General features: G+C 52.8%; 1 protein-coding gene across 1 annotated transcript in view; it reads left to right on the forward strand.

Moving 5' to 3' along the window:
• KIF9 (kinesin family member 9) overlaps positions 1–16,378 on the forward strand; it is a 77,493-nt gene that overhangs the window by 2,991 nt on the left and 58,124 nt on the right. The window contains exons 2-3 of the mRNA XM_060248115.1: positions 8,277–8,383; positions 13,632–13,797. Of these exons, the coding sequence (XP_060104098.1) occupies positions 8,288–8,383; positions 13,632–13,797 (262 nt within the window). The 5' untranslated portion in view covers positions 8,277–8,287. The remainder of the gene's footprint in view (positions 1–8,276; positions 8,384–13,631; positions 13,798–16,378) is intronic.

Here is a 16,378-nt window from a genome sequence, read left to right on the forward strand (position 1 = left end):
GGGGTGAAGCCAGGAGACACTGGGGGTGGAGCCAGGAGACTTCGGGGGTGGAGCCAGGAGACACTGGGGGTGGAGTCAGGAGACTTTGGGGATGGAGCCAGAAGACACTGGGGGTGGAGCCAGGAGACTTTGCGGGTGGAGCCAGGAGACTTCGGGTGTGGAGCCAGGAGACACTGGGGGTGGAGCCAAGAGAGACGTCGGGGGTGGAGACAGGAGACTTTGGGGATGGAGCCAGAAGACTTCGGGGGTGGAGCCAGGAGACACTGGGGGTGGAGCAAGGAGACTTTGGGGATGGAGCCAGGAGACTTTGGGGATGGAGCCAGGAGACACTGGGGGTGGAGCCAGGAGACTTCGGGGGTGGAGCCAGGAGACACTGGGGGTGGAGCCAGGAGACTTTGGGGATGGAGCCAGGAGACACTGGGGGTGGAGCCAGGAGACTTCGGGGGTGGAGCCAGGGGACACTGGGGGTGGAGTCAGGAGACTTTGGGGATGGAGCCAGAAGACACTGGGGGTGGAGCCAGGAGACTTTGCGGGTGGAGCCAGGAGACTTCGGGGGTGGAGCCAGGAGACTTTGGGGATGGAGCCAGGAGACTTCGGGGGTGGAGCCAGAAGACTTCGGGGGTGGAGCCAGGAGACTTTGGGGATGGAGCCAGGAGACTTCGGGGGTGGAGCCAGGAGACTTCGGGGGTGGAGCCAGGAGACACTGGGGGTGGAGTCAGGAGACTTCGGGGGTGGAGCCAGGAGACTTTGGGGATGGAGCCAGGAGACTTCGGGGGTGGAGCCAGAAGACTTCGGGGGTGGAGCCAGGAGACTTTGGGGATGGAGCCAGGAGACACTGGGGGTGGAGTCAGGAGACTTTGGGGATGGAGCCAGAAGACACTGGGGGTGGAGCCAGGAGACTTTGCGGGTGGAGCCAGGAGACTTCGGGTGTGGAGCCAGGAGACACTGGGGGTGGAGCCAAGAGACACGTCGGGGGTGGAGACAGGAGACTTTGGGGATGGAGCCAGGAGACTTCGGGGGTGGAGCCAGGAGACACTGGGGGTGGAGCAAGGAGACTTTGGGGATGGAGCCAGGAGACTTTGGGGATGGAGCCAGGAGACACTGGGGGTGGAGCCAGGAGACTTCGGGGGTGAAGCCAGGAGACACTGGGGGTGGAGCCAGGAGACTTCGGGGGTGGAGCCAGGAGACACTGGGGGTGGAGCCAGGAGACACTGGGGGTGGAGTCAGGAGACTTTGGGGATGGAGCCAGAAGACACTGGGGGTGGAGCCAGGGGACTTTGCGGGTGGAGCCAGGAGACTTCGGGTGTGGAGCCAGGAGACTTTGGGGATGGAGCCAGGAGACTTCGGGGGTGGAGCCAGAAGACTTCGGGGGTGGAGCCAGGAGACTTCGGGGATGGAGCCAGGAGACTTCGGGGGTGGAGCCAGAAGACTTCGGGGGTGGAGCCAGGAGACACTGGGGGTGGAGCCAAGAGAGACGTCGGGGGTGGAGACAGGAGACTTTGGGGATGGAGCCAGGAGACTTCGGGGGTGGAGCCAGGAGACACTGGGGGTGGAGCAAGGAGACTTTGGGGATGGAGCCAGGAGACTTTGGGGATGGAGCCAGGAGACACTGGGGGTGGAGCCTGGAGACTTCGGGGGTGAAGCCAGGAGACACTGGGGGTGGAGCCAGGAGACACTGGGGGTGGAGTCAGGAGACTTTGGGGATGGAGCCAGAAGATACTGGGGGTGGAGCCAGGAGACTTTGCGGGTGGAGCCAGGAGACTTCGGGTGTGGAGCCAGGAGACACTGGGGGTGGAGCCAAGAGAGACGTCGGGGGTGGAGACAGGAGACTTTGGGGATGGAGCCAGGAGACTTCGGGGGTGGAGCCAGGAGACACTGGGGGTGGAGCAAGGAGACTTTGGGGATGGAGCCAGGAGACACTGCGGGTGGAGCCAGGAGACTTCGGGGGTGAAGCCAGGAGACACTGGGGGTGGAGCCAGGAGACTTCGGGGGTGGAGCCAGGAGACACTGGGGGTGGAGTCAGGAGACTTTGGGGATGGAGCCAGAAGACACTGGGGGTGGAGCCAGGAGACTTTGCGGGTGGAGCCAGGAGACTTCGGGGGTGGAGCCAGGAGACTTTGGGGATGGAGCCAGGAGACTTCGGGGGTGGAGCCAGAAGACTTCGGGGGTGGAGCCAGGAGACACTGGGGGTGGAGCCAAGAGAGACGTCGGGGGTGGAGACAGGAGACTTTGGGGATGGAGCCAGGAGACACTGGGGGTGGAGCCAGGAGACTTCGGGGGTGAAGCCAGGAGACACTGGGGGTGGAGCCAGGAGACTTCGGGGGTGGAGCCAGGAGACACTGGGGGTGGAGTCAGGAGACTTTGGGCATGGAGCCAGAAGACACTGGGGGTGGAGCCAGGAGACTTTGCGGGTGGAGCCAGGAGACTTCGGGGGTGGAGCCAGGAGACTTTGGGGATGGAGCCAGGAGACTTCGGGGGTGGAGCCAGAAGACTTCGGGGTGGAGCCAGGAGACACTGGGGGTGGAGCCAAGAGAGACGTTGGGGGTGGAGACAGGAGACTTTGGGGATGGAGCCAGGAGACTTCGGGGGTGGAGCCAGGAGACACTGGGGGTGGAGCAAGGAGACTTTGGGGATGGAGCCAGGAGACTTTGGGGATGGAGCCAGGAGACACTGGGGGTGGAGCCAGGAGACTTCGGGGGTGGAGCCAGGAGACACTGGGGGTGGAGCCAGGAGACTTCGGGGGTGGAGCCAGGAGACTTTGGGGATGGAGTCAGGAGACACTGGGGGTGGAGCCAGAAGACACTGGGGGTGGAGCCAGGAGACTTTGCGGGTGTGGAGCCAGGAGACTTCGGGTGTGGAGCCAAGAGAGACGTCGGGGGTGGAGCCAAGAGAGACGTCGGGGATGGAGCCAGGAGACTTCGGGGGTGGAGCCAGGAGACACTGGGGGTGGAGCCAGGAGACTTCGGGGGTGGAGCCAGGAGACACTGGGGGTGGAGCCAGGAGACACTGGGGGTGAAGCCAGGAGACACTGGGGGTGGAGCCAGGAGACTTCGGGGGTGGAGCCAGGAGACACTGGGGGTGGAGTCAGGAGACTTTGGGGATGGAGCCAGAAGACACTGGGGGTGGAGCCAGGAGACTTTGCGGGTGGAGCCAGGAGACTTCGGGGGTGGAGCCAGGAGACTTGGGGGATGGAGCCAGGAGACTTCGGGGGTAGAGCCAGAAGACTTCGGGGGTGGAGCCAGGAGACACTGGGGGTGGAGCCAAGAGAGACGTCGGGGGTGGAGACAGGAGACTTTGGGGATGGAGCCAGGAGACTTCGGGGGTGGAGCCAGGAGACTTCGGGGGATGGAGCCAGAAGACTTTGGGGATGGAGCCAGGAGACTTCGGGGATGGAGCCAGGAGACTTTGGGGATGGAGCCAGGAGACTTCGGGGGATGGAGCCAGGAGACTTCGGGGGATGGAGCCAGGAGACTTCAGGGATGGAGCCAGGAGACTTCGGGGGTGGAGCCAGGAGACTTCGGGGGATGGAGCCAGGAGACTTCGGGGGATGGAGCCAGGAGACTTTGGGGGTGGAGCCAGGAGACTTCGGGGGTGGAGCCAGGAGACTTCGGGGATGGAGCCAGGAGACTTCGGGGGATGGAGCCAGGAGACTTCGGGGGATGGAGCTAGGAGACTTCGGGGGATGGAGCCAGGAGACTTTGGGGATGGAGCCAGGAGACTTCGGGGGTGGAGCCAGGAGACTTCGGGGGTGGAGCCAGGAGACTTTGGGGATGGAGTCAGGAGACACTGGGGGTGGAGCCAGAAGACACTGGGGGTGGAGCCAGGAGACTTTGCGGGTGTGGAGCCAGGAGACTTCGGGTGTGGAGCCAAGAGAGACGTCGGGGGTGGAGCCAAGAGAGACGTCGGGGATGGAGCCAGGAGACTTCGGGGGTGGAGCCAGGAGACACTGGGGGTGGAGCCAGGAGACTTCGGGGGTGGAGCCAGGAGACACTGGGGGTGGAGCCAGGAGACACTGGGGGTGGAGCCAGGAGACACTGGGGGTGGAGCCAGGAGACTTCGGGGGTGGAGCCAGGAGACACTGGGGGTGGAGTCAGGAGACTTTGGGGATGGAGCCAGAAGACACTGGGGGTGGAGCCAGGAGACTTTGCGGGTGGAGCCAGGAGACTTCGGGGGTGGAGCCAGGAGACTTTGGGGATGGAGCCAGGAGACTTCGGGGGTGGAGCCAGAAGACTTCGGGGGTGGAGCCAGGAGACACTGGGGGTGGAGCCAAGAGAGACGTCGGGGGTGGAGACAGGAGACTTTGGGGATGGAGCCAGGAGACTTCGGGGGTGGAGCCAGGAGACTTCGGGGGATGGAGCCAGAAGACTTTGGGGATGGAGCCAGGAGACTTCGGGGATGGAGCCAGGAGACTTTGGGGATGGAGCCAGGAGACTTCGGGGGATGGAGCCAGGAGACTTCAGGGATGGAGCCAGGAGACTTCGGGGGTGGAGCCAGGAGACTTTGGGGATGGAGCCAGGAGACTTCAGGGGTGGAGCCAGAAGACTTTGGGGATGGAGCCAGAAGACTTTGGGGGTGGAGCCAGGAGACACTGGGGGTGGAGCCAGGAGACACTGGGGGTGGAGCCAGGAGACACTGCGGGTGGAGCCAAGAGAGACATTGGGGGTGGAGCCAGGAGACTTCGGGGGTGGAGCCAGAAGACACTGGGGGTGGAGCCAGGAGACTTTGCGGGTGGAGCCAGGAGACTTCGGGGGTGGAGCCAGGAGACTTTGGGGATGGAGCCAGGAGACTTCGGGGGTGGAGCCAGAAGACTTCGGGGGTGGAGCCAGGAGACACTGGGGGTGGAGCCAAGAGAGACGTCGGGGGTGGAGACAGGAGACTTTGGGGATGGAGCCAGGAGACTTCGGGGGTGGAGCCAGGAGACTTCGGGGGATGGAGCCAGGAGACTTCGGGGGATGGAGCCAGGAGACTTCGGGGATGGAGCCAGGAGACTTCGGGGATGGAGCCAGGAGACTTCGGGGGATGGAGCCAGGAGACTTCAGGGATGGAGCCAGGAGACTTCGGGGATGGAGCCAGGAGACTTTGGGGATGGAGCCAGGAGACTTCGGGGGTGGAGCCAGAAGACTTTGGGGGTGGAGCCAGAAGACTTTGGGGGTGGAGCCAGGAGACACTGGGGGTGGAGCCAGGAGACACTGGGGGTGGAGCCAGGAGACACTGCAGGTGGAGCCAAGAGAGACGTTGGGGGTGGAGCCAGGAGACTTTGGGGATGGAGCCAGGAGACTTTGGGGATGGAGCCAGGAGACTTCGGGGATGGAGCCAGGAGACTTTGGGGATGGAGCCAGGAGACTTTGGGGGTGGAGCCAGGAGACTTTGGGGATGGAGCCAGAAGACTTCGGGGGTGGAGCCAGGAGACACTGGGGGTGGAGCCAGGAGACTTCAGGGGTGGAGCCAGGAGACACTGGGGGTGGAGCCAGGAGACACTGCAGGTGGAGCCAAGAGAGACATTGGGGGTGGAGCCAGGAGACTTCGGGGGTGGAGCCAGGAGACTTCGGGGGTGGAGCCAGGAGACACTGGGGGTGGAGCCAGGAGACACTGGGGGTGGAGCCAGGAGACACTGGGGGTGGAGCCAGAAGACTTTGGGGGTGGAGCCAGGAGACACTGGGGGTGGATCCAGGAGACTTTGGGATGGAGCCAGGAGACACTGGGGGTGGAGCCAGGAGACTTCGGGGGTGGAGCCAGGAGACACTGGGGGTGGAACCAGGAGACTTCGGGGGTGGAGTCAGGAGCCAGGTTGTGACAAGCATGATTGAGCTCCAAAGGGCGTCATGGCCATCACATTGAAAGGGTACCACACGCCTTTTCAATGCCCTCCCTCCACTGGAAAGAATGGAGAGGGGCACCTTCTTTTAGGGCTTACAGAATTGGCTCAATCTTTTTGAAACTTGGATGGTGTTTTGAAGAGAGGCACTGGAAGCTATGCTGAAAATTTGGTGCCCCTGCCACAAAGAGCAGCCCCCCCCCCCGAGCACCAGATTCATGTTGATCCATTCTCTTTTATATGGGAGTGGGTCCCCATAGGGAATAATGAAGCGCTCAGCAGACATTTCCTTCTCCCCCCCCTCCACTTTTAGATGACTGAAGCAGGAGGAGGGCCTCCAACCCAGGGAGTCCCCTGCCCCCACCTGGGGATTAGCGACCCTACTGGGAGACCCTTGACCTGTCACATACTGTCAGCCTGACCTACCTCACAGGGTTGTTATGTGCATAAAACGGAGAACAGCCTAAGCTGCATTGGGATCCCATTCAGGAGAAGGGCAGAGGTCAAATGAAACAAGGAAGGGTGGGCTTTTCCTGAATATGGAGGCTCAGGTTTTTTTTAGCCATCATGGTTCTGATAGGCTTAACTGCCTCTGTCACTTAGGCAAGCCCTTGTTCTCCTTCTTCCCTATCCCACTTTAGCCTGGAGAGGAGGCAGCTGAGAGGTGATATGATCACCATCTTCAAGTACTTGAAGCGTTGTCCTATAGAGGATGGTGTGGAATTGTTTTCTGTAGCCCTGGAAGGTAGCACCAGAACCAACGGGTTGAAATTAAATCAAAAGAGTTTCCGGCTCAACATTAGGAAGAACTTCCTGACCGTTAGAGCGGTTCCTCAGTGGACAGGCTTCCTCCTTGGGAGGTGGGAGGCTCTCCTTCCTTGGAGGTTTTTCAACAGAGGCTAGATGGCCCTCTGACAGCAATGAAGATCCTGTGGATTTAGGGGGGGGGGATGTTTGTGAGTCTCCTGCATTGTTCAGGGGGTTGGACTGGATGACCCTGGAAGTCCCTTCCAACTCTATGATTCTATGATATGATCACCACCTTCAAGTACTTGAAGGGCTGTCCTATAGAGGATGGTGTGGAATTGTTTTCTGTGGCCCCAGACGGTAGGACCAGAACCAATGGGTTGAAATTAAATCAAAAGAGTTTCCGGTTCAACATTAGGAAAAAATTTTGCTCCCAGCACTGTGGAGTTTAGAGGGCACCACATTTTAAGAAGGATATAGACAAGCTGGAACGGGTCTAGAGGAGAGCAACGAAGATGGTGAGGGGTCTGGAGACCATGTTCTATGAGGAAAGGTTGAAGGAGCTGGGGATGTTTAGCCTGGAGAGGAGGCAGCTGAGAGGTGATATGATCACCATCTTCAAGTACTTGAAGCGTTGTCCTATAGAGGATGGTGTGGAATTGTTTTCTGTGGCCTCGGAAGGTAGAACCAGAACCAATGTGTTGAAATTAAATCAAAAGAGTTTCTGGCTCAACATTAGGAAGAACTTCCTGAACGTTAGAGCGGTTCTTCAGTGGAACAGGCTTCCTTGAGAGGTGGTGGGCTCTCCTTCCTTGGAGGTTTTTCAACAGAGGCTAGATGGCCATCTGACAGCAATAAAGATCCTGTGAATTTAGGGGGAGGTGTTTGTGAGTTTCCTGCATTGAGCAGGGGGTTGGACTAGATGACCCTGGAAGTCCCTTCCAACTCTATGATTCTATGATATGATCACCATCTTCAAGTACTTGAAGAGCTGTCCTATAGAGGATGGTGTGGAATTGATTTCTGTGGCCCTGGAAGGTAGGACCAGAACCAATGAGTTGAAATTAAATCAAAAGAGTTTCTGGCTCAACATTAGGAAAAACTTCCTGACCGTTAGAGCGGTTCTTCAGTGGAACAGGCTTCCTTCTGGGGAGGTGTTGGGCTCTCCTTCCTTGGAGGTTTTTAAACAGAGGTTAGATGGCCATCTGACAGCAATGAAGATCCTGTGAATTTAGGGGGAGGTGTTTGTGAGTTTAGAGCGGTTCCTCAGTGGAACAGGCTTCCTCTTCAGGAGGTGGTGGGCTCTCCTTCCTTGGAGGTTTTTAAACAGAGGCTAGATGGCCATCTGACAGCAATGAGGATCCTGTGAATTTAGGGGGAGGGGTTTGTGAGTTTAGAGTGGTTCCTCAGTGGAAAAGGCTTCCTCCTTGGGAGGTGGTGGGCTCTCCTTCCTTGGAGGTTTTCAAACAGAGGCTAGATGACCCTTCTGTGTGTGCTTTTCCACTGAGGAGTACACAGAAACTTATTCCCATGTAAATGTTCCCGGAATTGTACCTTTGTGTGTGTGTCAGTGAGCGAAAGCTCATAGGGTGGGCCTAAAAACAGCAGCAATTTTTGTCATAAATGCCATTTACCTATAGCTTTACGTTCTGGGCTGAATCGACCGTTAGAGAAAGCAAACTTTTGATTTTCCGTCCCCATTTGTCTGTTCCAGCCTTTGTCACAATGTGTGCCTCCACAAAAAGAGTTAACGCGTTCGTACGACTCAGGCCATCAGCTGACTTCCCACAAGATATGATCAAGTTTGGACTGGACAATCAGGTAAGAGACTATAAAAGAGAGTAGGAGGTCCCTTTCCTTGGAAGGTGCTGATAAAATGCATTCCCACAGTGGTTGTTCCCTCTAAACTGTGGAGTCTTGTGAGCAAAAATTCAGCCAGTATCATAATGCCCCTGTATATATTGATGGTGCAATCTCATTTGGAGTACTGTGTGCAATTCTGGTCACCGCACCTCAAAAAGGATATTACAGCAGTGGAAAAAGTTCAGAAAAGGGCAACTAGAATGATTAAAGGGCTGGAACACTTTCCCTATGAAGAAAGGTTAAAACGCTTGGGGCTCTTTAGCTTGGAGAAACGTCGACTGCGGGGTGACACGATAGAGGTTGACAAGATAATGCATGGGATGGAGAAAGAAGACAAAGAAGTACTTTTCTTCCTTTCTCACAATACAAAAACTCGGGGGCATTCGATGAACTTGCTGAGCAGACAGGTTAAAACGGATAAAAGGAAGTCCTTCTTCATCCAAAGGGTGATTAACATGTGGAATTCACTGCCTCAGGAGGCGGTGGTGGCTACAAGCATAGCCAGCTTCAAGAGCGGGTTAGATAAAAATATGGAGCAGAGGTCCATCAGTGGCTATTAGCCACAGTGTGTGTGAGTGTGTGTGTGTGTATGTATACATACACACACACACACACACACATATATAAATGTGTATTGGCCACTGTGTGACGCAGAGTGTTGGACTGGATGGGCCACTGGCCTGATCCAACATGGCTTCTCTTATGTTCTTAAAATTCTACTTTGTGAGTTACTGAAATTAAATCTGTAGGCTACTGTATAAGTCAGTTTGCTCAGGGGCCATCCTGCCTGAGTTAAGACAAAAATATGTGAGCAAGAGGCTAAAAAACTGTGAGCTGGCTCACACTAATTCAGCTTAGAGGGAACACTGCTTGTGGACACGGGAAAGCACAGTGCCCTCCTAAGAGCACTTTTCTGGGGAGTAAGCCCCATTGAATAGACTTGAATTGACCTGCTTGTGATTGCTCTCAGTTTAATGTATTAATGGTAAAGGTAGATTTGCAAAGGTTTCATTTGTTTTCACATGCTACAATACTGTGTGGGCCATCTCCTCTGCGTTGATGGGGACAGTTCATGTCATTCGCAGAAACCTAAACATGTGTAGCCAAGCTTTTCTGTTGCTTCACTTGGGGACTACCCAAGCAAGGATTTTTTTCACACTGCTGAAGGTTAACTGTCAAGTCCCGCAGGGTTCCCAGTTGTCTACACATTTCTTTGTAGTAAAAGAGCTTTATTGAAATGCTGAGACACTTCAGGCAGGACGCTTCTTGCGAAAACTGGCATTGGCGGGCAAAGCCCCTCTGCATATACCTTGGGACGTTGTTGTTGTTCAGTTGCACAGTCAAGTCCGACTCTTTGTGACCCCGTGGACAAAGTCACGCCAGGCCCTCCTGTCTTCCACCATCCTCCGAAGTCTGCTCAAATTCGTGTTTGTTACATCAGTAACGCTGTCCAGCCATCTCCTCCTTTGCCGTCCCCTTCTTCTTTGGCCTTCTGTCTTTCCCAGCATCAGGATCTTATCCAGCGAGTGCTCCCTTCTCATTGGGTGGCCAAAGTATTTGAGCTTCAGCTTCAGCATCTGACCTTCCAGGGAACAGTCTGGGTTGATTTCCCTTAGGACTGACTGATTTGATCTTCTTGCAGTCCAAGGGACTCTCAAGATTCTTCTCCAGCACCACAGCTCAAAAGCATCTGTTCTTCTACCTTGGGATAACCATTACATATTTCAAAGCTAAAGGCGTCAAAGCTGTCATTCTCACCCCCAAAGTTTATACCCAGCAGTCCTTGTACCAGGTACCAGAACCAGACAGTCGACCTTGGTCCATCTGGTGCTTGGGCAGAAAATACTTAAGTATGTTACACAGACAGATAGCAGGTGAAAGCAGAGGCCCAAGATTACTACAGGTCAAGCAGCTAAGCAATACATAATGGCAAGAGGCACTCTTGACATTTACTTTTCCATTTTCATTAGGAAACAGAATTGAAAATTGGAATTCCACATGGCTCTTAAGCAGGGCTTTTTTTGTAGCAGGAACTCCTCTGCATATTGGGCCACACACTCCTACTGTAGCCAATCCTCTTGGAGCTTACAGTAAGTCCTGTACCAAGAGACTTGTAGGCTCTTGGAGGATTGGCTACCTCAGGGGTGTGTGGTCTAATATGCAGAGGAGTTCCTGCTACAAGTGGAGTGCCGCAGGGCTCAGTACTGGATGCTCTTTAACTTGTTCATAAATGATTTGGAGTTGAGAGTAAGCAGTGAACTGGCCAAGTTTGCTGATGACACTAAATTGTTCAGGGTGGTGAGAACCAGAGAGGATTGTGAGGCACTCCAAAGGGATCTGTTGAGGCTGGGTGAGTGGGCATCAACATGGCAGATGAGGTTCAATGTGGCCAAGTGCAAAGTAATGCACATTGGGGCCAAGAATCCCAGCTACAAATACAAGTTGATGGGGTGTGAACTGGCAGAGACTGACCAAGAGAGAGATCTTGGGATCATGGTAGATAACTCACTGAAAATATCAAGATAGTGTGCGATTGCAATAAAAAAGGCCAATGCCATGCTGGGAATTATTAGGAAGGGAATTGAAAACAAATCAGCCAGTATCATAATGCCCCAGTATAAATCGATGGTGCGGTCTCATTTGGAATAATGTGTGCAATTTTGGTCACCGCACCTCAAAAAGGATATTATAGCATTGGAGAAAGTCCAGAAAAAGGGCAACTAGAATGGTTAAAGGGTTGGAACACTTTCCCTATGAAGAAAGGTTAAAACGCTTGGGGCTCTTTAGCTTGGAGAAACGTCGACTGCGGGGTGACATGATAGAGGTTTACAAGATAATGCATGGGATGGAGAAAGTAGAGAAAGAAGTCCTTTTCTCCCTTTCTCACAATACAAGAACTCGTGCGCATTCGATGAAATTGCTGAGCAGTCGGGTTAGAACGGATAAAAGGAAGTCCTTCTTCACCCAAAGGGTGATTAACATGTGGAATTCACTGCCACAGGAGGTGGTAGCAACTACAAGCATCGCCAGCTTCAAGAGGGGGTTAGATAAAAATATGGAGCAGAGGTCCATCAATGGCTATTAGCCACAGTTTGTGTGTATTTATTTATATATAAATAAATTTTGGCCACTGTGTGACAGAGTGTTGGACTGGATGGGCCATTGGCCTGATCCAACGTGGCTTCTCTTATGTTCTTATGCTACAAAAAAAGCCCTTCTCTTAATAAAGTACATTCTTTCATCTCCATAAGAAAGATACTACTATATCTCTATTCTGAAATAAACTCTTTTTTGGCAGGGGTTCCACTTCTCCCTGTAGTTTTGCATGTTTAGCCTGGGAGAGGAGGCGGCTGAGAGGTGATATGATCACCATCTTCAAGGACTGGAAGGGCTGTCATCGAGAGGATGGTGTGGAATTCTTTTCTGTGGCCCCAGAAGGTTGGACCAGAACCAGAGGGTTGATATTAAATCAAAAGAGTTTCCGGCTCAACATTAGGAAGAACTTCCTGACGATTAGAGCGGTTCCTCAGTGGAAGAGGCTTCCTTGGGAGGTGGTGGGCTCTCCTTCCTTGGAGGTTTCTAAACAGAGGCTAGATGGCCATCTGACAGCAATGAAGATCCTGTGAATTTAGGGGGAGGTGTTTGTGAGTTTCCTGCATTGTGCAGGGGGTTGGACTAGATGACCCTGGAAGTCCCTTCCAACTCTATGATTCTATGAAAACAAAATAAGCAGAACTTTATTTTGACTGGTGATTTAGTGAAGAACAATGCTAGAGCCCTGTCTCATTTCCCTCCTAAACAAGGTGACCTTGGGCCAGTCACTCACTTTGAGGCCTCACCTACTTCACAGGGTTGTTGCGGAGATAAAAAACAGAGGCTAGGAGAACAATGTAAGCTACTTTGGATCCCTTTGGAGAGAAAGGTATATTATAAATGGAGTAAATATTTTTTTTTAATCCTCCCAGAGAACCAGGTGGCTATGAGGGCAGGATTTAAAAGGAGAATACCCCCCCCCCCCAGGAAATGGCAGTAGCTTTTTGATAATACGCATGGCACAGCTTTGTGTTGTATTGTGTTTAAGCTAAACAGAGCACCAAAAATTGAATCTGAAGAGGCTGGGGAAAAACACACTGACGTGTCCATTTTCTGGATTTTCTATGGAAGCTGAATAAGCAAAGTGTGGCCGTTCCAGATTTCACCACCTAGTGTGAATCACCACGTCTTTGCAAGAACAGTTAGTGCACTGTACAAATGTGGAAACAATCCCAGCCAGGTCTACTCAGAAATAAACCCCATGCCTATTCATTGGTGCTCACTCCTGGGGAAGAGTTGCAGCTGTGAAAACTTTTACCGGAGCTAAAAAACAGAACAATCCAGCTAGTTCTGTTCTTCTGAAAACATACTGAAAAGGGTGAGGCTTTGCACCATGCTGGCACCTCTCCCTTCAACAGATGAGAACTGAAGTGTCTTTAGCTGCATTGTTTAGGGAAGAAATATTACTAAGGCAAGATAAGGAAAAGGTTTCTATCATTGTAAGTAGTGTGGAGAGAAGAATATTGCTCTGCCTCCTTTGTAGTGCTGGGATTCAAGGTCGCCCAGCAAGGCTGTGGTTCTGAAAAAAGAAACAGAGTTGAAGCACGGAATTAATTTCTACAGGAAGCGGTGGTGACTCATAAGAGGATTAGATAGATGGCAGCTGTTTGCCATGATATCTCCGTAGTAGCTCCATGTACAAGGGGAACATACCTCTGAGTCCCAGATGCTGGGTACGAGCAGCAAAGAAGGGCTGTTTCTTTAAATAAGAATAATAAGTTTATTGCGAGTGCTCATGAACAAACAAGTGGGTTGTAAAAGAATCAGTTCAATATGAAATAGGAAAAAACAGCAAAAAAAGTAGTACAAAGAAAAATAAAAACCCTGACACAACTGACTATAGGTTCCCTCCTTGTGATTCCATCTTACTCACCCCTCTTTGGATGAGGGAACTCTCCTGTCTGCAGCCTCTTCCCAGCTCAGCCTTTCCAGAGAGAACCGGCTGTTGTTTTCATGCTGTGCTACGTGAGCTTGCAGAGACGCTGCACTGCCCGCTCGTGAGAAACAGGCTTAAGTGACTGCTGTTCTCATCAAGCAAACTGTTTCTTACATTCTCCTGTTTTTTTTTTTAAAGGCTAGCCAATAACCAAGTTGCCTCTTTTTCCTTTCCTAGACTATCGATATCTACATCGAGAGAGACCACTCAAAGGGGGTCGTCAACAACAAGCAGACGGACTGGTCTTTCAAACTAGACGGTGTCCTTCACCACGCAGCGCAGGACCTGGTTTACGACATGGTAGCCAAGGACCTGGTCACCCGCGCTCTTGATGGATACAATGGTACATTTCAAAGAACAGAAGAAGAGCCCTGGCCTATCGAGTCCAGCATTCTGTCTCATGCAGTGGACCACCAGTTGCTATGGCAGGCCAACAAACAGGGCATGGAGGCCGAGGCCTTCCTTTAATGTTGTCTCTTTGCATTGGGGTTCAGAGGTTTGGTGTAGTAGTTAACTGCGCGGACTCTTATCTGGGAGAGCCGGGTTTGATTCCCCACTCCTTCACTTGCAGCTGCTGGAATGGCCTTGGGTCAGCCATAGCTCTAATAGAGAGCCAGTTTGGTGTAGTGGTGAAGTGGACGGACTCTTATCTGGGAGAACCGTGTTTGATTCCCCACTCCTCCACTTGCACCTCCTGGAATGGCCTTGGGTCAGCCATAGCTCCAATAGAGAGCCAGTCTGGTGTAGTGGTTAAGTGTGCGGACTCTTATCTGGGAGAACCGGGTTTAATTCCCCACTCCTCCATTTGCACCTGCTGGGATGGCCTTGGGTTAGCCATAGCTCTAATAGAGAGCCAGTTGGATGTAGTGGTGAAGTGGACGGACTCTTATCTGGGAGAACCGGGTTTAATTCCCCACTCCTCCATTTGTACCTGCTGGGATGGCCTTGGGTTAGCCATAGCTCTAATAGAGAGCCAGTTGGATGTAGTGGTGAAGTGGACGGACTCTTATCTGGGAGAACCGTGTTTGATTCCCCACTCCTCCACTTGCACCTCCTGGAATGGCCTTGGGTCAGCCATAGCTCCAATAGAGAGCCAGTCTGGTGTAGTGGTTAAGTGTGCGGACTCTTATCTGGGAGAACCGGGTTTAATTCCCCACTCCTCCATTTGCACCTGCTGGGATGGCCTTGGGTTAGCCATAGCTCTAATAGAGAGCCAGTTGGATGTAGTGGTGAAGTGGACGGACTCTTATCTGGGAGAACCGGGTTTGATTCCCCTCTCCTCCACTTGCACCTGCTGGGATGGCCTTGGGTCAGCCATAGCTCTAATAGAATTGCAGATTTATACCCCGCCCTTCTCTCTGAATCAGAGACTCAGAGCGGCTTACAATCTCCCTTATCTTCTCCCCCCACAACAGGCACCCTGTGAGGTGGGTGGGGCTGAGAGAGCTCTCCCAGAAGCTGCCCTTTCAAGGACAACCTCTGTGATAGCTATGGTTAACCCAAGGCCATTCCAGCAGGTGCAAGTGGAGGAGTGGGGAATCAATCCCGGTTCTCCCAGATAAGAGTCCACACACTTAACCACTACACAAAACTGGCTCTCTCTCTGTGAAAAGGAAACATCCACACACATAATCTGCACAGCGATGGATTGAGCAAAGCTGCAAAGGGAAAGTGTAAACACAGATTCCTTGTCTAATATACCCTGAGTGGTGTTACCAGGGCCACCCAGGGGTCAAATCAGGCCCCTGGAGAGTTCCTACCAGGCCCCCAAGCAACTGATTCTTGTCTGCTTCTTTCTCCCTCTCTCTTGCTTCCTCCTGCATCTCAACTTGCTTTGCCAAGCTTGTTCAATCACACAGGAGCTACAGAGCAAAACCTCGATTTTCTCAATTGGTTGAGGCTCCTCCCCCTCCTGGTCCCCTGGGGAGGGAGGGAAAGAGCCAGAGTTTCCTTTGCCCCGTTCCTTGGATTCCGTGGGAGAGATACAAAGAAAACACCTTTAAGACCAAGGAGTTCTAATGTTTTAAGGTGTTTTTAAAAGAAAATCCTTGTGTTTGTCAGTGTCCTTTATAAAGTTTATGTCTCAGCTACCTAACTTAAATAGGTGCACACAGAGAACGGCCGGCCATGGCTCGACCCAACAAGGTCTCATTTATGTCAGATCCAGCCCTCATAACAAATGAGTTCGACACCCCTGATTTAGACACTCTTTTAATCCATAAGAAAACCACAAAGGATGCTTTTCTTACCAGTATTCTGGCAAGCCTCAGTGTTTGTAAGGGATGTGACTTTTTATGTGTGAAGCTGGGGCCACGCAAGCACCCTCCCCTTTGTGGCAGCCTTATCCAGGAGTGCTTTGAAGTCCCCATATCTGGTCCCCATGGTCATTTGCCTTTTCTGGGCATTTCTGCCAGCACTTTGGGTACATAAGAACATCAGAGAAGCCATGTTGGATCAGGTCAGTGGCCCATCCAGTCCAACACTCTGTGTCACATAAGAACATAAGAGAAGCCATTTTGGATCAGGCCAGTGGCCCATCCAGTCCAACACTCTGTGTCACACAGTGGCCAATATACGTGTGTGTGTGTGTATACACACGCACACACACACATATATATACTGTGGCTAATGGCCACTGATGGACCTCTGCTCCATATTTTTATCCAATCCCCTCTTGAAGCTGGCTATGCTTGTAGCTGCCACCACCTCCTGTGGCAGTGAATTCCACATGTTAATCACCCTTTGGGTGAAGTACTTCCTTTTATCCGTTTTAACCTGACTGCTCAGCAATTTCATCGAATGCCCACGAGTTCTTGTATTGTGAGAAAGGGAGAAAAGTACTTCCTCTACTTTCTCCATCCCATGCATAATCTTGTCAACCTCTATCATGTCACCCCGCAGTCGACGTTTCTCCATGCTAAAGA

Source organism: Heteronotia binoei, chromosome 10 (genome assembly GCF_032191835.1).
Source record: "Heteronotia binoei isolate CCM8104 ecotype False Entrance Well chromosome 10, APGP_CSIRO_Hbin_v1, whole genome shotgun sequence".
Classification (NCBI taxonomy): Eukaryota; Metazoa; Chordata; class Lepidosauria; order Squamata; family Gekkonidae; genus Heteronotia; species Heteronotia binoei.